Here is a 26,969-nt window from a genome sequence, read left to right on the forward strand (position 1 = left end):
CGATCATTCGGTCTGAGAAACTTTTGGAAATAAAACTCAATATATATCTGTCTTTTTTATTAATCTTTCGTGTCAACTAATTCTTCTTTTATCACAGAATCATATATCATAGTCACAACAGTTTGAGGTAATCAGTTACTGTACAGGCCTACACTAGATCGATAGCTAAATCACACACAAGTAACTTATAACTAACAGTTTTGATAAACTCGTTTTATCGACATAAACGTAGAATCCACTATTTACCAAATAATATTTCTTACATACTAACAATATAATTATAGAATAGAAAACTATTACAGTTTATAAAAATACATTTGTTTATAGACGCTTGCCACCTGGCAAAGGAAATACATAGTCTCCGTTCATACAATTTTTGTTCTAGTTTTCATAATCGACTAGGATAAAAAGTATTGTTTTTTACTAATGCAATATGTGAAATTCTTATTACAGACTTATAATAGTTCGTGGCTAACGTTTCCCGTGTCGGCGAGTATTCCTACAAATTATAGTCGTTACAAAAATAAACGTGTGGCCGTGTACAGTGTTTATATCTATATTTTATTGACGAAATCAATGATTACAAACTTCAACATACTATGACTAAAAAGACAAGTTTTCAATAACAAATAAAAAGAAAATTAAACAGTCAATTAAAAAATTTTTTGATGCTCCGTGAGATTCAAGGAATGATCTTTATATAAACTTATAATACAAAGAGTAGAATAGAAAATGTAATGAATACATAAAATGTAACAAATTTTAAAAACAAAAGCCCAACTCTGCGGGTGTTATAAAGTCTGATCTGTCGATCTAATAAACTCCTTAAACAGAAAATAGTCAAATATTGAACAATTTTATATTTAGAATGATTTCGTTCCTGTTTTGCGAACAGTCGTTCTCTTTCAAAAAACAGCAACGAAACAATTTACAATTAATATAGGAATTAAGAGTGTCATTTATTTTTATAATTAAGGTACAACATAACGTTACGTAGGATGCGATGTGAATCTATAATTAGGCGGACGAGCATAGACAAATGAGGCGGTGACATCGCTCGTCAATTTCTGTGGGGGAACTCGAACCCGGGCGGCGGGGACAGCTGGTACGACCACGGCTGCGACGCCGCCCCCCACGCCCCGGACGGGGGCGCCGGGGGCGGCGGGGGGGCGGGGGACGCGCGCGGCCGGAACTCGGGCGCCGTCACGTCCAGCGTGGAGGCGGAGTGCGCGCGGCCCAGCCTGCTCAGCATGAACCAGTGCGCGGCGGCCGGGTCCACGCAGCTCAGCAGCTGGAACGTGTCGCACTCCGCCGCCGACAGCGTGACGCCGCCCGCGGCCGGGCCGGGGGCGGCGAGGGCGGCGGGGGAGGCGGGGGCGGGAGGGGGCGACGTCTGCGTGGCGGCCGGCACGGCGGGGGGCGAGGGGGGCGCGCGCAGCAGCGGCACGCGGGTCGCCACCGCCACGGGCGGCGCGGGGGACGCGGGCGGCGCGGGGGGCGAGGGGGGCGGCGGGCTCGCGCACACGTGGCGCCGGTAGTCGTCCACGAACTCGAGCGCGATGCCGTCGCGCAGGTAGGCGGAGATGTCTGCGTAGTTGGGCGTGGCGCCGGCCTCGAGCGCGGCGAAGCTGGGCCGCAGGTAGGGCTCGTGCGCCTGCAACCAGTCCCGCGGTTACGTCTCGTGCTCTGGCCTCGTTGCGTCCCGTGCTCCGCCCCCATTACCTCTCGTGCTCCGCCCCCATTACCTCCCGTGCTCCGCCCCCATTACCTCCCGTGCTCCGCCCCCGTTACGTTCAGTGCGTACCGACACAAACGACGCGGATCGCGACCCACGACCGACGCGTGCTCGTCCGCCTAATTATTTACAGCGTTCTATGCCGTCAGGGTTGCCAACTTTCAAATATTTATCCACAAATGAAGAAGTAAAAGATGTTTATTTTTAAATTACAGCGTTAAAGCAGCATAAGTATAAAATAACTTTATAGCAACTGAAAATATTTTTAAAAGAAATCAGGTTAGCATCCCATGTAGCATCTACATGTAAATCTCCATAGATTCATAATATTATTCCTTAAAATTGTTGTTTAAGGAATCTCAGTACAATATTCATAATGTATGGAAGTCATATCGCACTACCGAATTCTAACATAAACACCAAAGTCATTTAATAACATTACATGAACTTAAATATGTTTACATTTTATTTATATATTCGAAAACAAACAAATATACATAATAATTTTCATTCCAAATATACATATTACTTGGTAGAAAAAACAGTATATACATCAATAACAGAAAGAAAGTTATTTCATTTATAACATATCAATATGTTGTTTTAATTTATTTGTTTTACTATATGTATAAATTGAAGTACGAATATCACCATTAAAAATTGAGGGGTGGAAAAGAGGGTTGATGGCCGAAAATTTAGGGTTGTATATATTTATTAATGGCGAATCATAAAGACATTAAAATTAAAAAAATGAGGGTGAACCACTTAGGGGTATGAAAAATAGTTTACGTTCTATTCTCAGAGCTACTGTATATACACAAAAAATATCATAAGAATCTGTCAAGCCGTTTCGGAGAAGATTTGTTACAAACATTGTGACATTGAATTTTATATCGATCCCCATTCCAATACAAATGGGGATCGAAATTACGACGGCCTATGCCGAGGTTCCAACCCCTAGCGGTGCCCTCAGACTAAAGGCGTACCCGTCAGGCGGGAGTTGGCCTTCAGCCGCTCCATAAGTAAGGACTTATGGAGCGGCTGAAGGCAACTTGGTTTGGAGTGCCACCTGCAGTCGCCCCCTATCGTCCGGTGAAGCTGTAAATATATTAGAAATACCGAGGTAAAACTATATGCCATGCTGCATATTGTAAACTGTCTTTCAATGCAAGAGAAAATGACTGCAATAATATTCATCAAGTGGGACCTTAGTTTTAACAGGCGATTCTATCACCGGAAGGTTAAATATAAATTAACTTGGCACAAAAATGGCACAAAAATATTGAACTAGTAACCCGTTAGAGACCCATATGGAACTACAAAGATGACGACCTCGGTGGTCTAGCGGTCAAGCACACCACTTTACGTCTGATGGTCGCGGGTTCGATTTCTCGCAGCAAACATTTGTATTCATGAGTATGATTGTTTGTATCTGTCTGGGTATTTTCTATGTATAATACGTATGTATTTACGAAAAATAATTATCTATGTTTTTGTATCAGTTATCTAGTACTCGTAACACAAGCTTTAGCTAGCTAAACTTGGGTCTAGATGGCGCTGTGTGAATTGTTCTGAGATTATTATTATTATTATACATACTAAAGTATTATAATTCTTATTTGAACTTGTATTATTGGCTCAACTTATGTACAAGATGATGGTGTCACAGCATTATAATGTAATAGGCCTTGCCTAAAAATTACAATTTTTGGTGAGTTCCCGATATTTCGGTAGTCTTTCAACCACAATAATCACGGGTCGCAATAAAAAGAAAAAAAAAAGTGGTAAGATCTCGTGATTTTTCCTAATTGTGCGTATAAACTACAAACAAGTTTATTATGTTAAGTTTCCTGTAAATTTACTTAGGTAATATTAATGACTTAGGTTTATTCTTAAGAGTAAATACACATTATTTTAGTTCCCCGTTGTATTTTGGGAATATTATGCGCTACTTTATAAAACAACTAGCTGTGCCCGTGACTTCGTATGCGTGTTATAGTGACCTTGACCAAATGAGGAAAAAAGATCCCATAAACTAATCCTAATTGTAACGATACATGTGTCCTTCTTTGTTATATTGTTTGTGCTTCTTCTTTACTGTACGTTGCAAATAAAGTATATTCTATCTTCTATCTATCTATCTATCTAAATCGCCTAAAGAAATTTTTCATCGTTCTAGATTAAAAAATAACGATTTTGCATACAAACTATTTATTATTTTACCCTTTTTAAGGTTAATGTTTTTACAAAATTTGTATGTCATATATATTTATATATATATGATAATAAATATAACACTCTTTCCCGAGTTTAAGTCGATTCGTGCGCGACAGAGCATGCGGGTACAGGCATTCCTTATTGCCTACAGTTCTAATCAAATATATCACAAGTTAATACCGGTAGGCCGGTGTGAAGGCTATCTTTCGAGTTGGACAAAATTGCACGCAATGTTCAAATCAAATTTGCAATCGGTTCAGTAGTTCAGGAGTCCATCGCGCACGTTTGACGCGTAACTTTTATTTACAAAGATTATATGTTATGCGAGACGGGTCGGCGCGTCGGTCGCGGTACAGAGTCAAGCGAAGACGGGGCGGCCACGTGGAGCTTCCTAGCGAGCGCGAGCCGCCGCCGCAGCGCGCGGCTCGTGATACACTCCGCGCTGGAGGGGGGCGGGGGCGGGGGCGACAGGGGCGGGGCAGGGGGCGACGGGGGCGGACCGCCGGGGGCGCAGTGCAGCGCGCGCAGCCGCGCCAGTCGCCCGCTCGGTGCCGGGGCCGCCGCCCGCGGCGACAGGCGGCGCGGCGCCGGGGCCTCGGGGTCCCAGGCGGACGTGCGACGAGAGTCCGAGGCCTCGGGGCTCCACGTAATGTCACTAGACGCCGAGTCCTCTGAGTCCCAGGTGGACAAGTGGTGCGGGGCCGGGTCCTCGGGGTCCCAGGTGGGCATGCGGTGCGGGGCCGGGTCCCAGGGGGGCATGCGGCCCGCCTGCGACGCGGACGCGGACAGCTCGCCCACGGCCGCCACCAGCGCGCGGAGGTCGGCCGCGCGCGGCCCGCTACTCACCCTCACGGCGGAGTCCGCGCGGGGGTCGGCGTGTCCGGCCCGGATCAGCTCGTCGCCAATGCACACGTCCTCCTCGCCGCGCGTGTCCACCAGGAACAGCTCCAGGATGTCTTCCTGTGTAAAGGACACTAAATATCATTTTTGTATACGATATCGCTCAGTATATACGTTTTTTAATTCCAAATAGAATAGCTTTAGTACACGTTTTTTAATTCATAAGTGTGATTTTCGTCCAGTAGATAAGTATTAAAATTAAATAATAGTAAAATTGACTTAGGAATTAATAAATTATTCTTCACCGCACTTTACACTAAGTTGTAGATTTAACGGTTCATACCTTATGACGAGCGAATGGAAGTAGTCACTGCGAGTGATGGTCAGTTGGGGGATGATTGATATCTACGCGTGTAGTCAGCAGCGCTCGCCGACGAGCCGCATACCGCTCGTACCTGCGAGCTGCACGAGATCGTATCTGCGGGCCGCACGTGACTGTACCTGCGAGTCGCGCGTAGTCATGGGCGTGGGCCGCACGTGGTCGTGCCGGGCCCGCACGGCTGCTCGTACCTGCTGGCCGCACGTGGTACCTGCTGGCCGCACGTGGTAGCTGCGGGTCGCACGTGGTAGCTGCGGGTCGCACGTGGTAGCTGCGGGTCGCACGTGGTAGCTGCGGGCCGCACGTGGTAGCTGCGGGTCGCACGTGGTAGCTGCGGGTCGCACGTGGTAGCTGCGGGTCGCACGTGGTAGCTGCGGGCCGCACGCGGTACCTGCGGGTCGACGGCGACCAGGTTCCCGACGAGCGGCGCGTCCCGCACGCGGCGCAGGAAGGCGGCGGCGGCGGCCCGCGGCCAGCGGCGCCCGCCCGCGGGCCGCACGGCCGCGAGCCGGGCCCGCACGGCCTGCGCGGGCAGCGCCGCCCAGCGCCGCACCAGGGGCCGCAGGCTGCTCACCGCCACGGTCTCCACCGTGCCGTAGTCCACGTGCCGCACCTGACACGCACACGCTCCGGTCGCTACCAGCTCTCCGCCGGGCGGACGCTATCGAGGAAACGAGCCTCTCGCTCGGTCACTATGCGTCCTTCGATAACGATATCGGTTATAGAAAGCACGGGACCGAGATGTGAGCCCTATGTGACTCCTAACATACAACCAAATAGAAGTATAAATTATCTTTATTCGAGTAAACTCATTACAATCACTTTTGAATAGTCATATTTTGATTCTATCACTCATTCGGAATGCAGATTCATCACAAAAAGAACAAGTTCTCGACTTGTGTGTTGCTCTTTTAAATAGATGTTTCTTTTATATAATATAAATTACAGTATAACAAGTAACAGGCATGCGATAATCTATACAGAACTCGCTAAGCACTGACTATTACTGTAATGAGATAATATTGTCAGTGCTATGGATTTTAAGTTTTTCTATAAAAACATTATTATCGTTAACAAATTCTTCAATTTTATACTAAGCTTTTTGGTAAAGGAACTGTTTTATATGACATTTAAATCTTTTTTCAGGCAGATTTATAACAGACTCTGGTATTTTGTTGTAAAACCTACGAAATTGCCATAAAATGAATTACTAACTTTAGTTAAACAACATTTAGGTAAAATCAGTTTGTTATTGTTAAAAACAATAATCACCAATGTTTAAAATAGTTCCAAATATATAATAATAGTTCACTCCGTGCAAACTAGATGGCGCTACACGTAAATGTAGATGGCGCTATTAAGATTTTTTTGTTTTAACCTCCCTATTGTATTTTCTTTAATAAATTCCTATCATCCCTATTGAATGGTAGTTTCAATTGGAACCCTGAATAGTAGCTTTTCGACCTCACGGTACCTAGTTATTCAACCAAAGTAACAGTAACCGCAGTAGTTCAGTTAATTTGAATGAATAGCACTTGTATACGAGTAGCGGGGTCGTGTGCGGGGCGGTACCTTGACGGTGTCGCTGTCGAGGACGGTGAGTATGAGGGCGCGGTGCCAGTCTCCGTCGTAGAGGCTGGCGGCGTACTGCCCCGCGCGCGCCGCCGCCGCCGCCAGCCGCCGGCCGCGACCGGAGCCCGAGCTGTAGTACTCCCTGCCACCACGGGACTACCTTTTACCACTCACACTACGGAACTAGTGTTATGAAAATTATTTTAGAACAACAGTTTAGACGGCCTCGGTGGTCTAGCGGTCCAGCACACCGCTTTACGTCCGATGGTCGCGGGTTCGATTCCTCACACGGCACAAACATTTGTATTCATGAGTATGATTGTTTCTATCGGTCTGGGTGTTTTCTATGTATAATATGTATGTATTTACAATAAAATAAAAATATATGTATTTGTATCAGTTATCTAGTACCCATAACACAAGCTTTAGCTAGTTTAACTTGGATCTAGATGGCGCTGTGTGAATTGTCCTGAGATTATTATTATAGTTTAGAAAGAACAAATTTTTCTAACTAAAGCTATCACCTAGACTGGACATTATTACAAAGTTGGTTTTTGTAATAAATGCTATTATCGTGCGTTTTTGGTGATTTTATATTGTAATAGCTGTTCCCGCGACTTCGTCCACGTAGAATTTAATATTCTTTTTCTAAAATAAAAATATCCTAAGTTACTTCTTATTATCATCAGCTACCAAACAAACTGCCAAAAAAAAGTCCCATTTAATTCGGTCCAGCCATTTTTGAGATTAGCCGGAACAACCAGGTCGGTCTGTTCCGGAACAAACAGGCAGACAGACAGACAGACAAAAATTATAAAAAATGTTATTTTGGTGTATGTACCATATATATATATTCATATGCATGTAGTAAAAAATGGTTATTTCAATATTACAAACCGACACTCCAATTTACTTATTTATATGTATAGATGTATAGATTAACATGCAGGATACTTTTTATTATGAACTTATTATCCATACGGAAAAGATTCAATTCGCATTGCGCATCAATTGATCGAACGTCACAGACGGTGATAAACTAGCGAGCGATACTGACGTCATCTCGTCCATGAGTCGGTCGAGCGCGCCGTAGTGGTGGTCCCCGAGGCGCAGCACCCAGAAGTGCGAGGGCGAGTACACCTCCCCCACCACCAGCTCCAGCATGGCGCCCGGCTGCAGCCCCGACAGCGGCGCCGCCGGTATGCTCTCCAGGTAGTGCATGCAGTCCTCCGGGAACACGTCCGGGTCCTGACACAACATATCATTATTTAAACTTCTCCGCTCGAAACGGCACTATAGCGCCACAAACGCTACAGCAATATGCTGAGCACACGCCTATTTGGTGAACAGTGTCGGATTTATATATTTAACTAGTCGTTCCCGCGAATTCGTCCGCGAATTTAACTTTAATTTTCTAAAATAAAAGTAGCCTAAGTTACTCCTTATTACGCCAGCTACCTGCCAAAAAAAGTCCCGTTAAAATCGGTCCAGCCATTTCAGAGATTAGCCGGAATAAACAGACCGACAGAGAGACAGACAAAAATTGTAAAAAATGTTATTTTGATGTATGTACCGTATTTGTATTCATATGCATGTAGTAAAAAAAGGTTATTTCAATATTACAAACAGACACTCCAATTTTATTTATAAGTAGAGATGACCGTAGACCACGTCCCATAGAGATATATTTTCTAAAATAATAATTTTCTCTAATCTAATTGTTTGACTTTAAACCTCTAAAATCGAATGACCGTTCTTCCTCTGAAATCTGTCGTCCCCAGGCTGCGGCCTATATGGCCTATTTATAAATTCAGGACTCCCAGTCCTCATCACCCACCATACACCAATACCATACACCATACACCAATGAATACTGCCATTAATCACGAGATGGCCTATTTTATTCAGATTTACGTAACACTTATTCATATATTTTGGCCAATTTTCTCAATAATTATATAAATCCTAGCTTTACATATGTATAGTACGCTGACATAATATATGAGTTATATATTTTTTCCTTAAACAATACAGTAGTTTTAGCGTCAAACAGTAACAAACACACATCCATACAAACCTTCATGTATATAATATATCAGCAGGGCTAAACCGAAACGAACCCGTGACTCCTATATGTTAAATTAGAGGGTGTCAAATAAGATAAGACAGTAGAAAGGGTCGTACGAAGTCAACGCCGGGCAGCGCGTCGTCGGGGTCGACGGGGGCGGCGGGGCGGGGCGGCGGCGCGGGGCGGGGCCTGGCGCGCGGGCGGGGGCGGGGCCGGGGGCGGGGCTCGGCGCGGGGGGCGTGGCGCGCCAGCTGCAGCAGCCAATCGCCGGGCTCGTCGCTGGACTGCGTCGCCGCAACCGCCGGCGCCAGCGAGAACGCCACGCTCACGATGCTCGTGTACCCGAACCGGGAGAAGTTCAGCTCGCGCCCCTGACGCTCCCTGCCACCCACACACGGTCAATACTCACCACTGTTCTCAAACATAGGGAGGTACTAAATTATTTAGAAATAATAAATTTAAAAAGATATTAAAAATTAGTACACAAAACCAAAGTTAAGTTTAAATTAATTACATTTCTTAGTCTTGTAAGTAATATCCCTAGCTAAAAGTGAGCCACCCTTAGAGGCTTAATCTAGCTATCCAGTTGTAATTGCCAAGGCGAAGGCAGTTTGTCCCGAGCACCAACCTTTTTCGTCAGTTCCCAGACAAAATTAATAATAATAATAATAATAATCTCAGAACAATTCACACAGCGCCATCTAGACCCAAGTTAAGCTAACTAAAGCTTGTGTTATGGGTACTAGATAACTGATACAAATACATAGATAATTTTTTTTTTTCGTAAATACTTACATATTATACATAGAAAATACCCAGACCGATACAAACAATCATACTCATGAATACAAATGTTTGTGCCGTGCGAGGAATCGAACCCGCGACCATCGGACGTAAAGCGGTGTGCTAGACCGCTAGACCACCGAGGCCGTCAAAAATTAAAAGTAAAACCTTTCATTGGTACATAAGAATGTAAACTTATTTGACCCCCATCCTTTTAGTATTATATATATTCCTTACCGATATAATCTTATAAGATCGGTACACCAAACTCCTTCTGGATAGTCCACTAACAAATCTTGTATCTCTTGCTTTAACTCTTCAAACTGAGCTGCTTTGGAAATGCTGCCACCTGTTTTATAAAAATTATAATGAAAGAATAATAAACATTTGTTATCTGTTTCTATATATGTATATTGTACTTTGTAAAATATGGATGCGAAACATGGTCTTTGACTGAGAGTCATAGGGACCGACTGGCAAAATGTCAAAGGGCAAAGGAGATTCCAAGAATGTGTCCGACTTTATAAAATTACACAGCCTGTTAAAAGCAGGTATATATATATATATAAGAAGACTCACTGGATGATGTTTGTCTGCCAGAATCTTTTGATGATGTCTTATCACTGGCTATTTTATCCGTGTTCAAATCTTGTGACTTGTTCAGTGCTCGTTTCTTCATAAAACTTTTTAGTTCATTCGTAGGACTGTCATTCTGTTCTTTACTGCGGTCTATACTTTTTATATCTATTTTACTAGTTTCAGCCTTTGGTTCATGTTTCTCTGATGGACTATCTACATCTACAGTGGTAGTCTCTTTAATAGTGCAACATGTAGTGCTATTATTGGTTTGCTTTCTGAATGTTCTTACAATATTATTGTTAGGTTTTTGTTCAATTGGTTTTACAATGGCCTCTGGTATACTTCTCCTTTTGCCCTTGCTAAAAGTACAATAACAATCACTATCAGATTGTATAGTAGGTACTTGTCTAAGTTTTTATCAGCTTTAAAATAATAAATGGAACACACATAAAAGGTAACCTTCTCACTATGAATGAATATGAAGACAAAAATTGTAAAAAATTTAATTTTGGTGTGTGTACCGTATTTATATTCATATGCATGTAGTAAAAAATGGTTATTTCAATTATACAAACAGGTACTCCAATTATACTTATTTATATGTATAGACGGCATAATGATTCTGTGTACTTCTCTAAAAGTAAAAAACTACTTTATCACAGAAATAATAAATCTTTTACAGTGATACTGTAAGAGTTCTTTTATAGCATCTAACTACAAAATTCAAATTCAAAATATTTGTATATAAGATATGATGATATGTACATAAGAGTCTGTAATTTTTATGGAAGACTAACTCTGCCACAGTTCTATAGATAAACTTACATCAGTTCCAGTTTATCTGTATTCAGGAAAGTCTATGACAGACTTTTATGATATGTCAAATCTACCGTAATGATTTCGAGATGAAATGACATATCAAATGTTGGATAAGTTGATAATATTAATAATTTAACACATCATTATAACTTACCATTTGCCACTTTGATTGCTCCTCTGTTTCTGTACAAATTTGTCAATGTGTTGTAAGGTTTTTGGTACAATCAATGTCAATATAGGATTACTAAGGGGGCCCTGAAACTGAGAGTGAAAAATTGATATTAACCTGTTAACTGGGGAATTCCTTTTATATTTTTGAAGGATATAACGGGCACTGTCTCTCACTAGTATGTGTCAGTATGTCAGCACAATATAATTAAATGTATATATTTTTGATATGAAATATTCCACCCGCTCTAGGTTCCAGGGTGCAGTAGAAATTAAAAAATGTAGGTATACATATGTCCTACACATACAAAAATGATGTTTGATGTTGGACATATTTATATGTCCCGCTCGATTAACAGGTTAAAATCAAGACTATTCTTCATGTTTCTCATCCATCCTCCACTGAAGCTATATTAAAAGTTTTTCAATTCAATTTATTTACTGGAAAATGTGTACATAATGGTCTTAAGATTATAATAATTCCAAACATGCCCTGCCATTGCAGGCGTATAAAAAAATTACAATGATATTAATATTAGATTATTATTATATTAATTTTTTTTCTCATCTCAGTTTCGCCGGTTATTTTGGTATGTACGGTCCTAAGCCAAGTACATAACAATGTTATATTTTGAGGTGAATATATGTACATATATTACTATAAACATTGGTCTAATCTGTTTTTAGAAAATTTCTGACGATGCAGCATATGTTTAGAATTACAGCCTTCTGTAGTTGGCAGTATATATTAGGGGACAAGTTCAGGGTATTTAATATTATTACAATCCATTATTGTCATTTAAAGAATCATTTCTGGAATAATAACATTTTTATTTAATAATTCTTTAAATACTTAATCTATTTAAATTGTTTATTGTTCAAATTTTTAAAATTGTCTGGAAGATGATTTAAAATTTTATGGCCATACAATACACATTATTTGACAAAAGTGCCAATCTTTGATTAGGAACATATAGCTTGTATTTATGTCTATTAAATTCTACCTACCAGAAAACAGTCATCACAACGTTCTTTAAGGAACGTGAGCGCATCTTTATATCCATATTTGGCAAGTGGAATAGGCCCTCCCATCATATTCCTGTAATCACGTAACAATGTTCGAAGATCCACTTCGCTGGGGCTGGACACCACCAGTGAACGCAGGACCTTTTTCAAATCGGCCACCTCCGAATCCATTGTGTCTACTAAAATTAACATCGAAATATTAAGTCACAATAATCGACAATTATCAAAAAATGAAACCGGCTTATAAAGCTCACGTGGTATTATTTAAACAAACCTAAATTTTAATACGCTTTTATATATATCAATCCATAACAATTAAGTATAAATTCTATAATATTGCCACCACATAAAGAATACTTATAAATTTGTTTATGTTGTAGAATTCAAATAAACATTCAATTTAAGAAAGTTTTACAAACAAAAAATTATCTAAGTAACAAACAATACAATAGAAAACAGAATACAGATTATACAGAATAATATAGGATGGATTGAATGAAAGAATGACATTAAATTGAAAGAAAATACGAAAGTCGTGTAATGATTGACAGATTTCATGGTCACACAAATGTACTCTACATTTGTAGCATCTGTATTATATTGTGCTCTGTAATATTATGTTATCTGTGATTGTGCAGAGTACCTTCAGAGATTTCTTTAAGTTTTACCGTAGTTGACTCATAGTTCGATTTTATCCTTTATTCCAAAATTATTTTACGCAGATAGATGAATTATTTGCGTACAAATATAATATTGGATTTTTCGATTTATTTTAATTAGATAACCTTTAATGCATATTTTAGACTGACATCTTGAAATTGACATGTGAAATGTTGACAGTAATCGATTGACAGATTTCTGTTTTTATGCTGCACCAGCTTCAAAAGAAACACTGAATTGATCATATTTCGTTCTGTACTTTTATCGAATTACGTAAGGATATATTTGTTTTTAATACAATGTCCTTTTTCTTAAAACGCACCGCTGGTGCGGCTAGCAGTATGGGACGAGTTATGTTAAATAACGCTAGGTCTCCTATCGTTCAGCGCGTAGCCTGTAAATCGGACCAAACCACACCACAAGTTGAAACTCGGCCCACTGTTGCTAAATTAGATCCTCTACAGAAAGCTCAACTTGTTGACTTTGGAAAATATGTGGCCGAATGTTTACCTAAATACGTGCAGAAAGTGCAACTGACAGCAGGAAACGAACTAGAAGTGCTGATTCCTTTAGATGGTGTGATACCAGTGCTACAGTTCCTCAAAGACCACCACAGTGCACAATTCGCCAATCTCGTTGATATAGCGGGCATGGATGTGCCTTCCCGACCAAATAGGTTCGAGATTATATACAATCTCCTATCCTTACGGTACAATGCTCGAATCAGAGTCAAAACTTACACAGACGAGTTGACTCCGGTGGACTCTGCGTGCGACATCTTCAAAGCCGCAAACTGGTATGAGAGAGAAATATGGGATATGTATGGTGTGTTCTTTGCTAACCATCCAGATTTGAGGAGGATTCTGACAGATTACGGATTTGAGGGCCATCCGTTCAGGAAGGACTTCCCGCTGAGTGGTTATGTGGAGGTGCGCTATGATGATGAACAGAAGCGCGTGGTGGTGGAGCCTTTAGAGTTGGCGCAAGAGTTCAGGCGCTTTGAACTGAGTGCACCCTGGGAACAGTTCCCGAGCTTCAGAAGCAATCCCGCTACAGAAGAAGTTGCCAACCCAGCGGGAGACAAACCCAAGCAAGAATAACTTATTATATATGTAAATAATTAATAAATCAATTAGATACAATGCTGAGACTTTAATTATTATTTATTTATCAGACATATCTTTCTGTCTGCGCTCCATACAGAGAGTTTATATATGTAGTAATATTTATTGCCACCATACAAATTCGATGCAGAGATATATATATGTACATAAGATATTAAAGTGTATGAATTTAAACATCTATTTTCAATAATCCCACATGCTCTATTTGACTCCACATGTAGTAATAGAAGAATAAAAATTGTTTATCGCTGGCAATCAAATTACATAAAAGAAAATACATTTAAAGAATACTTAATTAAAAGCAGCAAAAGGACCCATTTCAGTGTATGCCCCCGTGGTTCATCTCAAATATAAAATAGTCGAGCACAAATGCTTATTTAGTTGAGTTCTTGTATGTACATTTTTGGTAGTTTTGCAATTATTATTAATTATAATAACTATAGATTAATTCTTCTATGTAAACTTTTTCTTGACTGTAATAATACTGGACAATTCTAATAATAATAGTAAGTCTACTTCCTCACATTGCATTATCTCATCCACACTTAGCTAAGGCCCATGTGTTTGATTATTACCTTCTTTTATATCAAACGAGACTAGCTACTCGCCCCGGCTTCGGAGGTGTCACGGGTTTTCTACTGGACATTTTCTACCAAATTTGAGTATAATATAAACAATAGAAAATTCTATATCCAAATAAATAGCCTAGAACCCATGACGGCCAGATATTCGTCTTATTAGTATATGTGAAAGTTCTTGTATGTGTCCCCAACACAGGTTCTTACCTGTGTTGGGGACACAGGGAACCAGGGATGTTAAGGAGATCCGTAACCGTAACCGAAACTATCGGATATCCAATATAAAAAATATCCGTAATCGTAACCGAATCCGAAATAAAAGTTTCGGATAATACCGGATAGGGGCGGAGCCTAATTAAGACACGTTATGCAACCATATTATTAATTATTTGTATTTTACTTTTGAAATTCCTTAAAAAAATATTATCCGGAACTAACAGATAATCCGAAATAATTTCATATCCGCATCCGTATCCGTATCCAGTATAATAATCATTCCTATATCCGAAATTTCATATCCATAACACAGGTAACATAATATTACATATCCATAACATCCCTGATAAGAACAATCCCCAAACATGAATCCTGGCTAGTGGTTCCTTTGACAGGTAACAAAGATGTAAAAATTATCATATCAAATTCGTTAATTTCTGCACATATTGTTCGTAACAGTATTATAACTTACGCTGCTCATTGCCAGACACTTAGTATGGTTCCAACCCTCTACCGAATTCAAATGGAAGGCAATATATACATATAATTAGAAAACTTATGCCAAGCCGAGGTGTGTTGCTAGTAATAGTATATTTTCTATTTGTATTGTATTCTATGTTGGACTCCAGTCTCCGCAATTAGCCTCTCCTTCGGGCCGTTGTGCGTGCAGAGCCAGACTACTATAGTAGCCAGCCAAACTCCTCCCAAAAGCGCAAAAGACTCCTGGTATCTTCACAGGCTTCACGGAGCGACCTCACCGTTCCGAGGATTTGTTTTCGTTGTGAGGCCACTATATTACATTTTTGATGATGAATTTCATTAATAAATAACTATATTGAGGTGAATTTGTATTACAAATTAGTAAAGTATACAATTATGTATTGCACAGTAAGCAGGCATGTGCGGTGCCCAATAAAATAAAAAAATATATATTCTGACACATGTTTATTGGTTCTATATGAAACATTCAGCGACGGTATCGGTATCTCTTGAAATGGAACCACAGTTGGAAAATGTTATTGTGGAAGTGACATCTAAACCCTCGCTTGTACGAGTACTCCCACTCTCGGTTCACAATTTTAAAGGCAATGTCTTCATATGGAGGCCCGGCGTGAAACCGGAGTACCGCAAAGTCTGCATTCTCGGGGCACGGTTTCTGTAATATACAAGATTATGTATTTAAAAGTGCAATAGATTACCTTATATATAAAACTGTGCACTATTAAGTATATGTATGTTTATGTAGATATGTATTAATATGTATATATCAGGGATGTTAGGGAGCTCCATAACCGTAACCGAATCCGAGATATAAGTTTCGGACAATATCGGATAGGGGCGGAGCCTAATTGAGACACGTTATGTTGGTTACATAACGTGTCTCAATTAGGCTCCGCCCCTTTTAATTAGTTATTTGTATTTTACTTTTGGAATTCCTTAAAAATTAATATAGAGGGTAATATAAAATAGGAGATGTAAGTTTAAGGAACATTTTTGTAGACTTTGAAAATCAAATTTATGTATATTCAATCAAGTTTAACAACTAAGCGCATAAAATAATAAAAAAAAGCAGCAATATAACAGTATAAAAAACGTTTAAGCTTTAAAAATGATATTTCTATATAAAAATTCATATTCTCTTTCAAATCCTTTGAACCCTTTTTTTACATTAAAAAATAGCCTATATCCTTTCTTAAGGTCTAGACTATCTGTGTATCAAATTTCATTTAAATCGGTTCAGTGGTTATGGCGTGAAAGCGAGACTATGCGAGTTACTTTTGCATTTATAATATTACAGAATATTTGTTTTTTTTTATTATTCTACGACGTTGGCAAACAAGTACACGATCTATCTAATGGTAAACGGTTACCATAGCTGTACGGTGCGTCATCGTACAGCCGTCAGCATTTTACACCGCTCCGCGTCCATATAACGCCCACACATACCATTTCCCCTCAGTACACCAAATACTCACAAGCTAGCATCAGTCCACACTCGATCATCGTGTACTCAATATATCAAGTTGGAAAGCAGCCTGGACTTATCATTTATATATCATAGCATCCAGATTGTGTGGGTCACAGTAGACTCATACATCGTTATGGTCCTTTGAGCCGGATATGAACCAGTAGCCTATGGACGATTGAATGCATCAAAAGTAAATTCAAGTGAATGTAGTCACCAGTGAGAACTCAGGGGTGGCATTCTTGTCAATGAGGTCCGGATAGAAGATGTTGAACTTGTAGCCCTGCACGATCTTGGGCGGGGGGTTGTCCATGTCGTAGTGGGTCTGGTTGTATTTGTTCCACTCAAACCCTGTATGCACTCTGAAATTACACGGGAAATATTTTTATTTAATCATGGAAGATTAGCTGTACCCGCGAATTCACACGCGTTAAATTTCAATATAAAATATAGCCTATGTGCTATGTTACTGTAAAGTTTCATCAAAATTCGCTCAGCAGTTTTTGTATGAAAAAACTTATATAAATACTACACCGGTTACAAGTTGCTGAGGCTAAGGCTAGTTCTTGAATAAAATAATATTGCGACTATAAATTGTGATGTAAGCTATTCTATCTTTCAAGTTGGATCAAATCGCACACAATGTGCAAATCAAATTTGCAACCAGTCATCGCGGACAAACAACGTGACGCGTAATTTTTTGTATGTAAAGATTTGTATCAGTTTTGCTCAGGTCGGGCCCGGATGGGTACCTGTTGAAGTAGCGCGGCTTGCGCGGGCGGTACTTGTCGGCCCACAGGCAGGGCTGCTCGGGCAGCGGGTGCTCCACACTGAAGGCGGCGGCGTGGTCCCCGGGCGCGGGGGCTCCGCCCGCGGACATGGCGCGCGCCGCCTGCTGCTCCAGCGACCGGGAGTCCGGGGCCTCCGCGCGCTGCACACACTTACTTATTTAATAAAGGAAAATCGACGCTCTCGACGATAAAAACAAATCGTGTTCAATTAGATATCAGTACAAATCGAGATTACGATACTATAAGAAATGTTTTCATAGATGCGATACGACCGTAAAACTGGTCCTTCGAGCCGGGTCTGAACCGGCGACTTATGGAGCGTTGCTTATGAAATGATGAATACGGGCAGGTGTGGTAGCTGACCTGTTGCGGTGCGAGCGCGGCGCGGAGGTAGGCGAGGCGCTGCAGGTCGTCTGCGGGCTCGGTGAGCATGGTGCCGGGCTCCAGCGACGCCGCACACAGCAGCGCCGGGGAGTACCGCCCGGCCGAGTACCACGCCTCCGCCGCCTCCGCCTCGGAGGTCTCCGAGGCCGCTTCCTTCGAGGGCCCGGCCGCCTCCTCCGCCTCCTCCGAGGACCCGGCCTCGTCCTCGGCCTCCGCCTTCGCTACGGCCTCGGATTTCACTGGGCGCTCGCGCTCCGGAGATCCTGACCTATAAACAAAGTGAATACGTCGTATGAGCGAGTTTCTCTGCTTAAATTATTTTTATCGTCAATCAGCCACTTTATTGTTGGATGTATTTTATGTACATTATGTATGTATTTAAAAAAAATCTAAATATCAATTGTCCAGTAGCCATAATAAAAATTCTGCTTACCGTGGAACTAGATGGTGCTAAGGTGGTGATGGTGCGAGTTTGTAAAATCGAATGAGATTACATGTTTGTTTTAATTCCTAAGTGTACCACTAGATGGCGCTGTTTAGTTTTATACTTTTTTCTACATCACGCTAATTAGATTTTTTTTGGAACGCATATAGTCTTTTAATAATTATTAATTACATAATATAACAACCACTGTGGAAAGGTTTCCGTAGTTTAATTTATTTAACTACCCTAATCAAAGTACACCCTTGGGGATCCGTGGAAAAGAGTATTAGTAGTAGTCCTAAAAATGAGTATTAAGAAAAACATCACAGAAGTTACCTAACAACGTGATGTACACGCTACTTCATATATACAATTAACTTAATAGTCTACCTTGACCAAATAAAGAAATATTTAATAATCTAACCAAAAAAAAATCATTACTCTAGCTTTTAAAATGAAGATTTTCCATTTAAACTTTCATCTCCTATTTTATTTTACAAAAAATAGGGGGTAAAATAAAATAGGGGATGAAAGTTTAAGGAACATTTTTGTAAACTTTGAAAATGAAATTTATGTATATTCAATCAACAGTTTAAAAACTAAGCGTACATACAACATAACAAAAAAATTATAAAAATCGTTTTCAAAATGATGATATTTCTATGCCACATTTCGACGCCACTTTCCATCATGTAGCTCATCAGCACGTCGGCCATTTCAGTTACATAAAGAAACAGGTGATTACCATCTAAGATTAGTGGAGATACTGAGGGTGATGACGGTATAGATACTAAGGGTAGTGGTAATACTGATGGTGGTGGTGATACTGAGGGTGATGACGGTATAGATACTAAGGGTAGTGGTAATACTGATGGTGGTGGTGATACTGAGGGTGATGGCGGTACTGATACTAAGGGTAGTGGTAATAGTGATGGTGGTGGTGATACTGAGGGTGATGGCGGTACTGATACTAAGGGTGGTGGTAATAGTGATGATGGTGGTGATACTGAGGGTGATGGCGGTACTGATACTAAGGGTGGTGGTAATAGTGATGATGGTGGTGATACTGAGGGTGATGGCGGTACTGATACTAAGGGTAGTGGTAATACTGATGGTGGTGATGATACTGAGGGTGATGGCGGTACTGATACTAAGAGTGGTGGTAATAGTGATGATGGCGGTAGTGACAGTGAGGGCTGTGGTACGGACCGTGCGGGGGGCGAGGGCGGCGAGGGCGGCGAGGGCGGAGGCCGGACGCCCTGCTCCTGCTTGAGGAGGTGGAGCTTGCGGCGCAGGTTGTGCTGGTGGCGGTCCCGCAGTCGTGCGCGGGACATGTGCGCTGCAACACACATACGTTGTTTTATTTTCATTCATTTTAACATTTTCTACTGCTCTATCAATACCTTCTATATAAGTAATTACATACATATACTTTTATATGTTCTGTCACCAAATTTAACGTGAGTGCTTATCTACTCATTTTACTCACTACCTACAACTCGAATTACCAAAATGCCAATACTTTATATTTGACTCTGAAATCTTCTGACTTTTCAATTATTATTGTATTAAATTAAATATGCAGAGTGACAAAATCGTACATCGAAATGATCTTATAAATTGAAATAGTCCTTCGAGCTGGACGTAAAAATTTACAATTAAAGAAATAAATTAGGATAAATACTTATGTCTTTTGTTACTTATGTTCCTTGTTTTTTTAAATCAGTTCATTATAAACACACACACACTGCTAACAATAAAGAAGGCAATACTATATAAACTTGTAAATATAATCAGATGTAAAAAAATTCAAACCCTTGAGCTGGCTGAGTAAGCTCTCCCAGTATCCGATGTCGACTCCGTCGTGCCGTCCGCTGATCTTCTGTTCTATCTGTGTCTGCAGCGCCTCCAGCTGGCTACCGGTCTTGCCCTTGAAGATCTGTTCAACGTGATAGTAAATATATAAGTTTGAGTAAGCATTGTAACCGGAATAGTTTTTACCAGTCGATGGTAAGGGCACCGCCGGCTATGTATGACAGCCTCGGTGGTCTAGCAGTATACCGTTACTTCCGATGGACACGGGTTCGATTCCTTAAATAGTACTGTTACGTCCTGGATAGCCAATGAAACTAGTGGACTGTGTTAATAGGTATAATATAAAAACTGTTATGAGCTACAGACAGATGCACATTAAATTTAGAATGGTGGGATTATTTGTAAGCCGGTAAGTGTCGATGCCGGTCGGACAAGACGTGCCGGTGTCCGCCGCCGCCCGCAGTGCCGATGCGCAGACCCGCCCCGCCCCCCGCCCCGGCCCCGGCCCCTCCCCCTGCCACCGCCCCCCTGCCCTCGCCCCCGTCCCCTGCCACCTGCCCCCGACCCCTGCCCCGCCCCCTGCCACCGCCCCCCTGCCCTCGCCTCCGTCCCCTGCCACCTGCCCCGCCCCCTGCCCTCACCCCCGCCCCCTGCCCTCGCCGCCGTCCCCTGCCACCTGCCCCGCCCCCTGCCCTCACCCCCGCCCCCTGCCCTCGCCGCCGTCCCCTGCCACCTGCCCCGCCCCCTGCCCTCACCCCCGCCCCCTGCCCTCGCCGCCGTCCCCTGCCACCTGCCCCGCCCCCTGCCCTCACCCCCGCCCCCTGCCCTCGCCGCCGTCCCCTGCCACCTGCCCCGCCCCCTGCCACCGCCCCCCTGCCCTCGCCTCCGTCCCCTGCCACCTGCCCCGCCCCCTGCCCTCACCCCCGCCCCCTGCCCTCGCCGCCGTCCCCTGCCACCTGCCCCGCCCCCTGCCCTCACCCCCGCCCCCTGCCCTCGCCGCCGTCCCCTGCCACCTGCCCCGCCCCCTGCCACCACCCCCCTGCCCTCGCCTCCGTCCTCTGCCACCTGCTCCTTGCCCCCGCCCCACCCCCCGCCCCCGCCCCCGCAGCCCGCGGAGCGGTGCGTTGAGTGCGTAGACACATACAAACGTTGGTGTTCATGATTTGTTTCATCACAAGAAGAATAAGCAACAAACTTGTGTTGTGCCCTTTTAAACAATCCTTGTAAGTTCACATTTTACAAGTCGAAACGTGTGAATATAAACTATCAACCAGCACTAATTTATTTAGGTTAAATATAAATACACAATAAGATTAAATCAGTCGTAGTGATAAGAGCAGCTAGATCAGTCCCTACAAGCAGCACTCGTTCACGAGTATGACGGATGAGCCAGCCATCACTGTGCTCGACCATATTTTAGGGAGCCCAATGAAAGGATGAATGAGAGTTAGTCATTAGTAAGAGTGGCGGGATGGTGCGAGACAGGTAGCTGCGGAGCGTGTCCTGCCATTAGGCCTGGTTCTCCTGTGGAGACCTGCGTGACGTTGGCGAAGGCTTGGTGTTCGTCGTCGACCACGGTTCCTGTCGCAGTTTCGCGAACTCATCCACCATGATCATCTGCACGACCTCCTATTACACCTGCTGCTCCAGCTCCTCGTTGACCTGCGTAACGTCATCGGCGACGGCACGCCGTCGGGCGCGGCTACCGCTGCAGCTTGTCCAGCTCGTCCACCATGATCGTCAACACGACCTTCCAGTACATCTGCAGTTCCAGCTCCTCGTTTACCTGCGTGACGTCGTCAGCGACGGCCTGGTGCACACCGTCACGACGCGCGTCAGGCGCAGCCAGCCGCCGCAGCTTCCCCAGCTCGTCGACCACGATCGTCTGCACGTCCTCCCAGTACGCCTGGTTCGCCTGCTGCTCCAGTTCCTTGTACACCTGCGCACCAGTCCATACGATCACATTATATAGTGCACCAAATTTGGTAGAAAACCACAAAATTTAGTCCTTCGGGCCGGATACTACTGCCGTTCTATATTAGATATATATACACCATTACACAGACATTCACATTTTAACAATCCAATTGTTACTTTTTATAATAGAGCAAGAGCCCACGACGGCCAGACACGTCATATTAGTAAACGTGAAAGTTCTTGTATGTGTGTCCCCAACACAGGTAAGAACGATCCCCAAACATGAAACCTGGATCGTGGTTCCTTTGGCAGGTAACAAAGGTGTAAAAAATTTCATATCAAATTCGTTATTTTAAGAAACTCCATATTTTCATATATTATTCGTAGGATGAAGAACCAAAAAAACTGTGTGGCAATTTAGGAAACTCAGTTTAATAGTTCTCTCAATAATATATATAAAGTTCAGCTTTATTAAAATGACGTAAGTTTATTTATAAAATAGTATAGTGTAGGGGGGTCCGGCGAGGGGTTGGAACCACACTAAGTGTCTGGCAATGAGCAGCGCAAGTTATAATAATGCTACGAACAATATATGAAAATATGGAGTTTCTTAAAATAACGAATTTGATATGAAATTTTTTACACCTTTGTTACCTGTTACCTGCCAAAGGAACCATGATCCAGATTTCATGTTTGGGGATCGTTCTTACCTGTGTTGGGCACACACACACAAGAACTTTCACGTTTATTAATATGACGTATGTCTGGCCGTCGTGGGCTCTTGGGCTATAACCTATAGCTAATTATTGAGTTTGAGAATTACAATTAAAGTATGTTTAGATATTTGTGTTTAAAAACGTCGGAATCACAATCTTCAATATTAATAAGCCTTTCATTGGCTTATACAAACCTAATCCTATCATGAGGAGTTCTCTCCATCACAAGAAAAAAAACAATTACTCAATAAAAGATTTAAAAATATGATACATACAAATTGATAATTATAAATTAGCCTAAAGACATTTGTGCAATGCATGCAGTGGTATCCTTATGAAATATAATGACATAGTATTAGACACTTGCTTTTATATCTTCCAGAAGATCTTCGAGGTCCTGTGTTTGTAACCCATTGAGGTATGTGTATGGCTCGTGCATTTCCAACGCGTCCACACACTCCTCGGAGCTAACATACCACGCTAGCAGATCTATAGGTTTAGCTGTGAAACATAAATAATTATATATTATTTACATGTAGAATAGGTGCTGAATTAGGTTATAAAAAAATGTTTGCGTGGACCTCACCTCAAGCGGCATCGTGCCAAGCAAATTAAAACATAATTTATTCAGTGCGGCCTCGTAAAGTGTAAGTAACGTAAGATGGAGACCTCTGCCGTCGCGGATGCGTATCTGCGACCGCAGCCGCGCCTGGTGCAGGTGGAAGGCGTCCTCCTGCCGCGCCCAGCTGCTGAACTGTGCGGCCTCGTAAAGTGTAAGTAACGTAAGATGGAGACCTCTGCCGTCGCGGATGCGTATCTGCGACCGCAGCCGCGCCTGGTGCAGGTGGAAGGCGTCCTCCTGCCGCGCCCAGCTGCTGAACTGTGCGGCCTCGTAAAGTGTAAGTAACGTAAGATGGAGACCTCTGCCGTCGCGGATGCGTATCTGCGACCGCAGCCGCGCCTGGTGCAGGTGGAAGGCGTCCTCCTGCCGCGCCCAGCTGCTGAACTGTGCTGAACTGTGCGGCCTCGTAAAGTGTAAGTAACGTAAGATGGAGACCTCTGCCGTCGCGGATGCGTATCTGCGACCGCAGCCGCGCCTGGTGCAGGTGGAAGGCGTCCTCCTGCCGCGCCCAGCTGCTGAACTGTGCGGCCTCGTAAAGTGTAAGTAACGTAAGATGGAGACCTCTGCCGTCGCGGATGCGTATCTGCGACCGCAGCCGCGCCTGGTGCAGGTGGAAGGCGTCCTCCTGCCGCGCCCAGCTGCTGAACTGTGCGGCCTCGTAAAGTGTAAGTAACGTAAGATGGAGACCTCTGCCGTCGCGGATGCGTATCTGCGACCGCAGCCGCGCCTGGTGCAGGTGGAAGGCGTCCTCCTGCCGCGCCCAGCTGCTGAACTGTGCGGCCTCCCGGGCGCGCGCCCCGGCCGCCGCTTCGGCCTCCCGCGCCGCTCGCTCCGCCTCGCGCTCCAGTCGCCGCTGCTTCACCTGCACACGCGACCACATCTCCGTACAATCTCGACGATCTCTGCCACTCGATATCATCAAATCAAATCCAACTTTATAGGAAACATTTCTGTCTCAAAATTATTAAACACTATTGATCAGCTAACTTATCTATATTTTTATTTAGTTTTCGATATTATAGGCCAAACATAAGATAGTTAGATAAAGTAAATATACATACCTAAGTCATAACTGTTTTTGCAACATGTTCTCGTGAACATAATTTGAACATTAATAAAATACTAACACTGAAATGTAGCTTACTTAGCACTATAAACAAAAATTTCTATGAAGTAATCGTAAATTCGAAGGTCCATTCTTCTAAACTTCATCATAATGTGGAACATAGCATCAATCTCAAACCAAACAAATGACCAAGTATACAAGTGACTATACTTATAAGCAGACAATTAGAACAAAGTTTGTAATTTTGAGATGCCATATTGTATTTTCAACCCAGATCAGGAACTATTCAAATAACTTTTCATAATTTAATACTGTAGACCACTTTTGAGTCAAAAACATGTTTTAATTGTATTGAAAGATTTACAAATAATTGTTCAAATCTTTGAAGAGTCCATTGAAAATGTGGTTCAATCAATCTAAACTAAAATTAAACTGACCTTCTCAAGTTCTATTTTGTTTTCCATCTGCTTCTGTCTATTCAAAGCCTCCAGTTCATCTCTCGATACTGTCTTCACACCTTCTTTGGCGAGCTTCTTGTTCCACACGAAGGTGTTGGTGAGTGCAGAGTCCCCGAACGGATTGTCCTGATTTGTATAACACTGGTACTCGTTGTCCCAACCCATCCGTTCGCGGCGACGTCGCTCCTTTTCTTGTTTCTCTTTGAGCCGTCGAGCTCTATAAACAAAGTCGTAGACAATACTTGTTAAAGCGAGGGAAAAGGCGATTGTTAGGAATGGGGGCTAGGACCCAATTCTAGCAATAGGCTAGCAAATGTCAGGTCGACCAGTTAGTATTTATTATGTTGGGAGGAATGGGCATTGTTGGTAATAGGGGCCAGGACCCCATTGCTTGCAATGTACCAATTTAGGATGACCTCCACGATATTGGTAACCATCTAGGTTAATTCCATGTGATTTCATCACAATAGGCTAACTGACTTGACCACATGAGAATGAGTCCCAACTCATGACCTCTCATTCTCTACTCAGTTCTCCAATCACATCCTCCAATTAATAGTGTGGAGTTTTGCTATATTTACTTATGTACATGAAGATCAATGTGAATATTATCAAATTATGACACTTGTGGTCCACTAATACACTGCCCTTCAAAAGAATTAGACTGTCACATGATACCCTATAATTTTACTTCCAGATCTCACCCTTAAATTAAAACACAGTATACCAAGTTAAGCATTTCTAATAAATGAGATAGTACAAAGTATTACATAATATGATGTAATTTTGATGTTTATAAAATTGCTTACTACATAATAGAATAGAAAACAAAATTTTTCTGTTCATTCTTCATTCTACTTGTGAAGAGTCAGTATTCAGAATAAGTGGTAGAATAAAAAAATATGATTATTCACAAGTGCTTATTTGCATAGTGAATATTTCCATTCTATTCTATTCTACTGTAACATTATATATATTCAGATGTATTAGACATCACATTACCTATTTAAAATTTGCTTTTTGTACATGGCAGATCATTAGGATTATTGAAAACAAATAATAAAATGTTGTATATGTAATAATGTACTATGAAATTATGAACATTACATTTAAAGGAAATAAGAGAAGGGTTAGATGAAAACATATTGTTTTTTATCAAGCCGATTAAGTAATAAGTTGGAGACAATTCATATCTATCAATATTAAAAGGTAAAGGAAGGAATTATAGTAAATATCAAGAGCTGGAACTCATCGGAATGCCAATTATCTAGTTCTTAAATTATGAACATGTCAAAGATCTAACCTCTTTTCTTCCGGTGTCTCATTGGCTTTAAGCAACTCCTTTTCCTTTTTTTTCTCATCTTTTAAGCGCAATCTCTCCGCTTCGAGTCTTTGCAGTAATTTCAACTCCTCTTCATCACTATCTGTTGAACTACTACTCGAAGATGATTGTTTTCTCTTTTTTTTCTTACTCTTCTTATGTTTCTCTTTGTGCTCTTTATGTTTCTTCTTGTCTCTGGAAGACGATTTATGTCTGGATTCCGTTGGAGAGTGGGATCTTGATCTTCTACTCCTACTTGAAGTTTTATAATCATTGTTACGGTCTAAAGAATGGCTTTTAATATTATCCTTATGTTTATTGACGTCGTGACGAGATGACCTAGGAATAAAAATAAAAAAAACTACGATTAAATATTTTTTTTAAAGATTTTTTTTTATAGGTACTGAAATGTAAATTTTTAAAATAGAACAACATAATATTAATACTTACATTTTATTTATTTTTGTCACTGTACAAAAATAAAGATTAAACTTAATTTGTTAGGTATTTAATAAAATTTAGCATGAAATAGTTTACTTAATTTATAACTAAATTAATGAAACTAAATTATTGTTTATCCCAAATTAATATGTCACAAAATATCAATGACGGAGTGTCTGACTGACATATGTACATACATCAAATGTAATTTGATTGTCAAAATTGTATGAAATTTGAATGGCGATTTGACAGAAGCATACAGATGCAATGTCGTGTATCTATTT

General features: G+C 41.9%; 3 protein-coding genes across 3 annotated transcripts; 1 reads left to right on the top strand and 2 right to left on the bottom strand.

Moving 5' to 3' along the window:
* Positions 1-399: 399 nt before the first annotated feature.
* LOC131844028 (tudor domain-containing protein 5-like) lies at positions 400-12,625 on the bottom strand. The gene is made up of 11 exons (XM_059192812.1): positions 12,461-12,625; positions 12,169-12,365; positions 11,147-11,253; positions 10,174-10,532; positions 9,832-9,943; positions 8,928-9,192; positions 7,801-7,991; positions 6,744-6,885; positions 5,563-5,784; positions 4,799-4,912; positions 400-1,654 (listed from the first exon to the last, which is right to left on the bottom strand). Exons 2-11 carry the CDS (start codon positions 12,355-12,357, stop codon positions 1,061-1,063), a joined length of 2,295 nt encoding a protein of 764 aa, XP_059048795.1. The 5' UTR covers positions 12,358-12,365; positions 12,461-12,625; the 3' UTR covers positions 400-1,060.
* Positions 12,626-13,038: 413 nt separating this feature from the next.
* Positions 13,039-14,245, top strand: LOC131844022 (NADH dehydrogenase [ubiquinone] iron-sulfur protein 3, mitochondrial). Its single transcript, XM_059192807.1, has one exon. It carries the CDS (start codon positions 13,146-13,148, stop codon positions 13,944-13,946), a length of 801 nt encoding a protein of 266 aa, XP_059048790.1. The 5' UTR covers positions 13,039-13,145; the 3' UTR covers positions 13,947-14,245.
* Positions 14,246-15,694: 1,449 nt separating this feature from the next.
* Positions 15,695-26,718, bottom strand: LOC131844029 (splicing factor Cactin). Its single transcript, XM_059192813.1, has 12 exons — positions 26,695-26,718; positions 26,227-26,583; positions 24,903-25,140; positions 24,087-24,261; positions 23,145-23,278; positions 21,931-22,083; positions 20,145-20,268; positions 19,539-19,668; positions 17,885-18,173; positions 17,483-17,661; positions 16,948-17,092; positions 15,695-15,920 (listed from the first exon to the last, which is right to left on the bottom strand). Coding segments are annotated over exons 1-12 (2,115 nt in total). The 5' UTR covers positions 26,697-26,718; the 3' UTR covers positions 15,695-15,731.
* Positions 26,719-26,969: the final 251 nt, after the last annotated feature.

Source organism: Achroia grisella, unplaced genomic scaffold (genome assembly GCF_030625045.1).
Source record: "Achroia grisella isolate CSIRO2021 unplaced genomic scaffold, CSIRO_AGI_Agris_v1 utg3654, whole genome shotgun sequence".
NCBI lineage: Eukaryota > Metazoa > Arthropoda > Insecta > Lepidoptera > Pyralidae > Achroia > Achroia grisella.

Coding starts and splice junctions, on each gene's coding strand:
- LOC131844029 (XM_059192813.1), bottom strand. Junction 22,084..23,144: donor ATCTTCTGGAAGATATAAAA/GCAAGTGTCTAA, acceptor ACTGGTGCGCAG/GTGTACAAGGAACTGGAGCA. Junction 17,093..17,482: donor AAGCCGCGCTACTTCAACAG/GTACCCATCCGG, acceptor GTGTAATTTCAG/AGTGCATACAGGGTTTGAGT.
- LOC131844022 (XM_059192807.1), top strand. CDS start 13,146: ATGTCCTTTTTCTTAAAACGCACCGCTGGTGCGGCTAGCAGTATGGGA.
- LOC131844028 (XM_059192812.1), bottom strand. CDS start 12,357: ATGGATTCGGAGGTGGCCGATTTGAAAAAGGTCCTGCGTTCACTGGTG. Junction 9,944..10,173: donor TGGCAGACAAACATCATCCA/GTGAGTCTTCTT, acceptor TTTATAAAACAG/GTGGCAGCATTTCCAAAGCA. Junction 7,992..8,927: donor CGCTGCCCGGCGTTGACTTC/GTACGACCCTTT, acceptor ATGTTGTGTCAG/GACCCGGACGTGTTCCCGGA.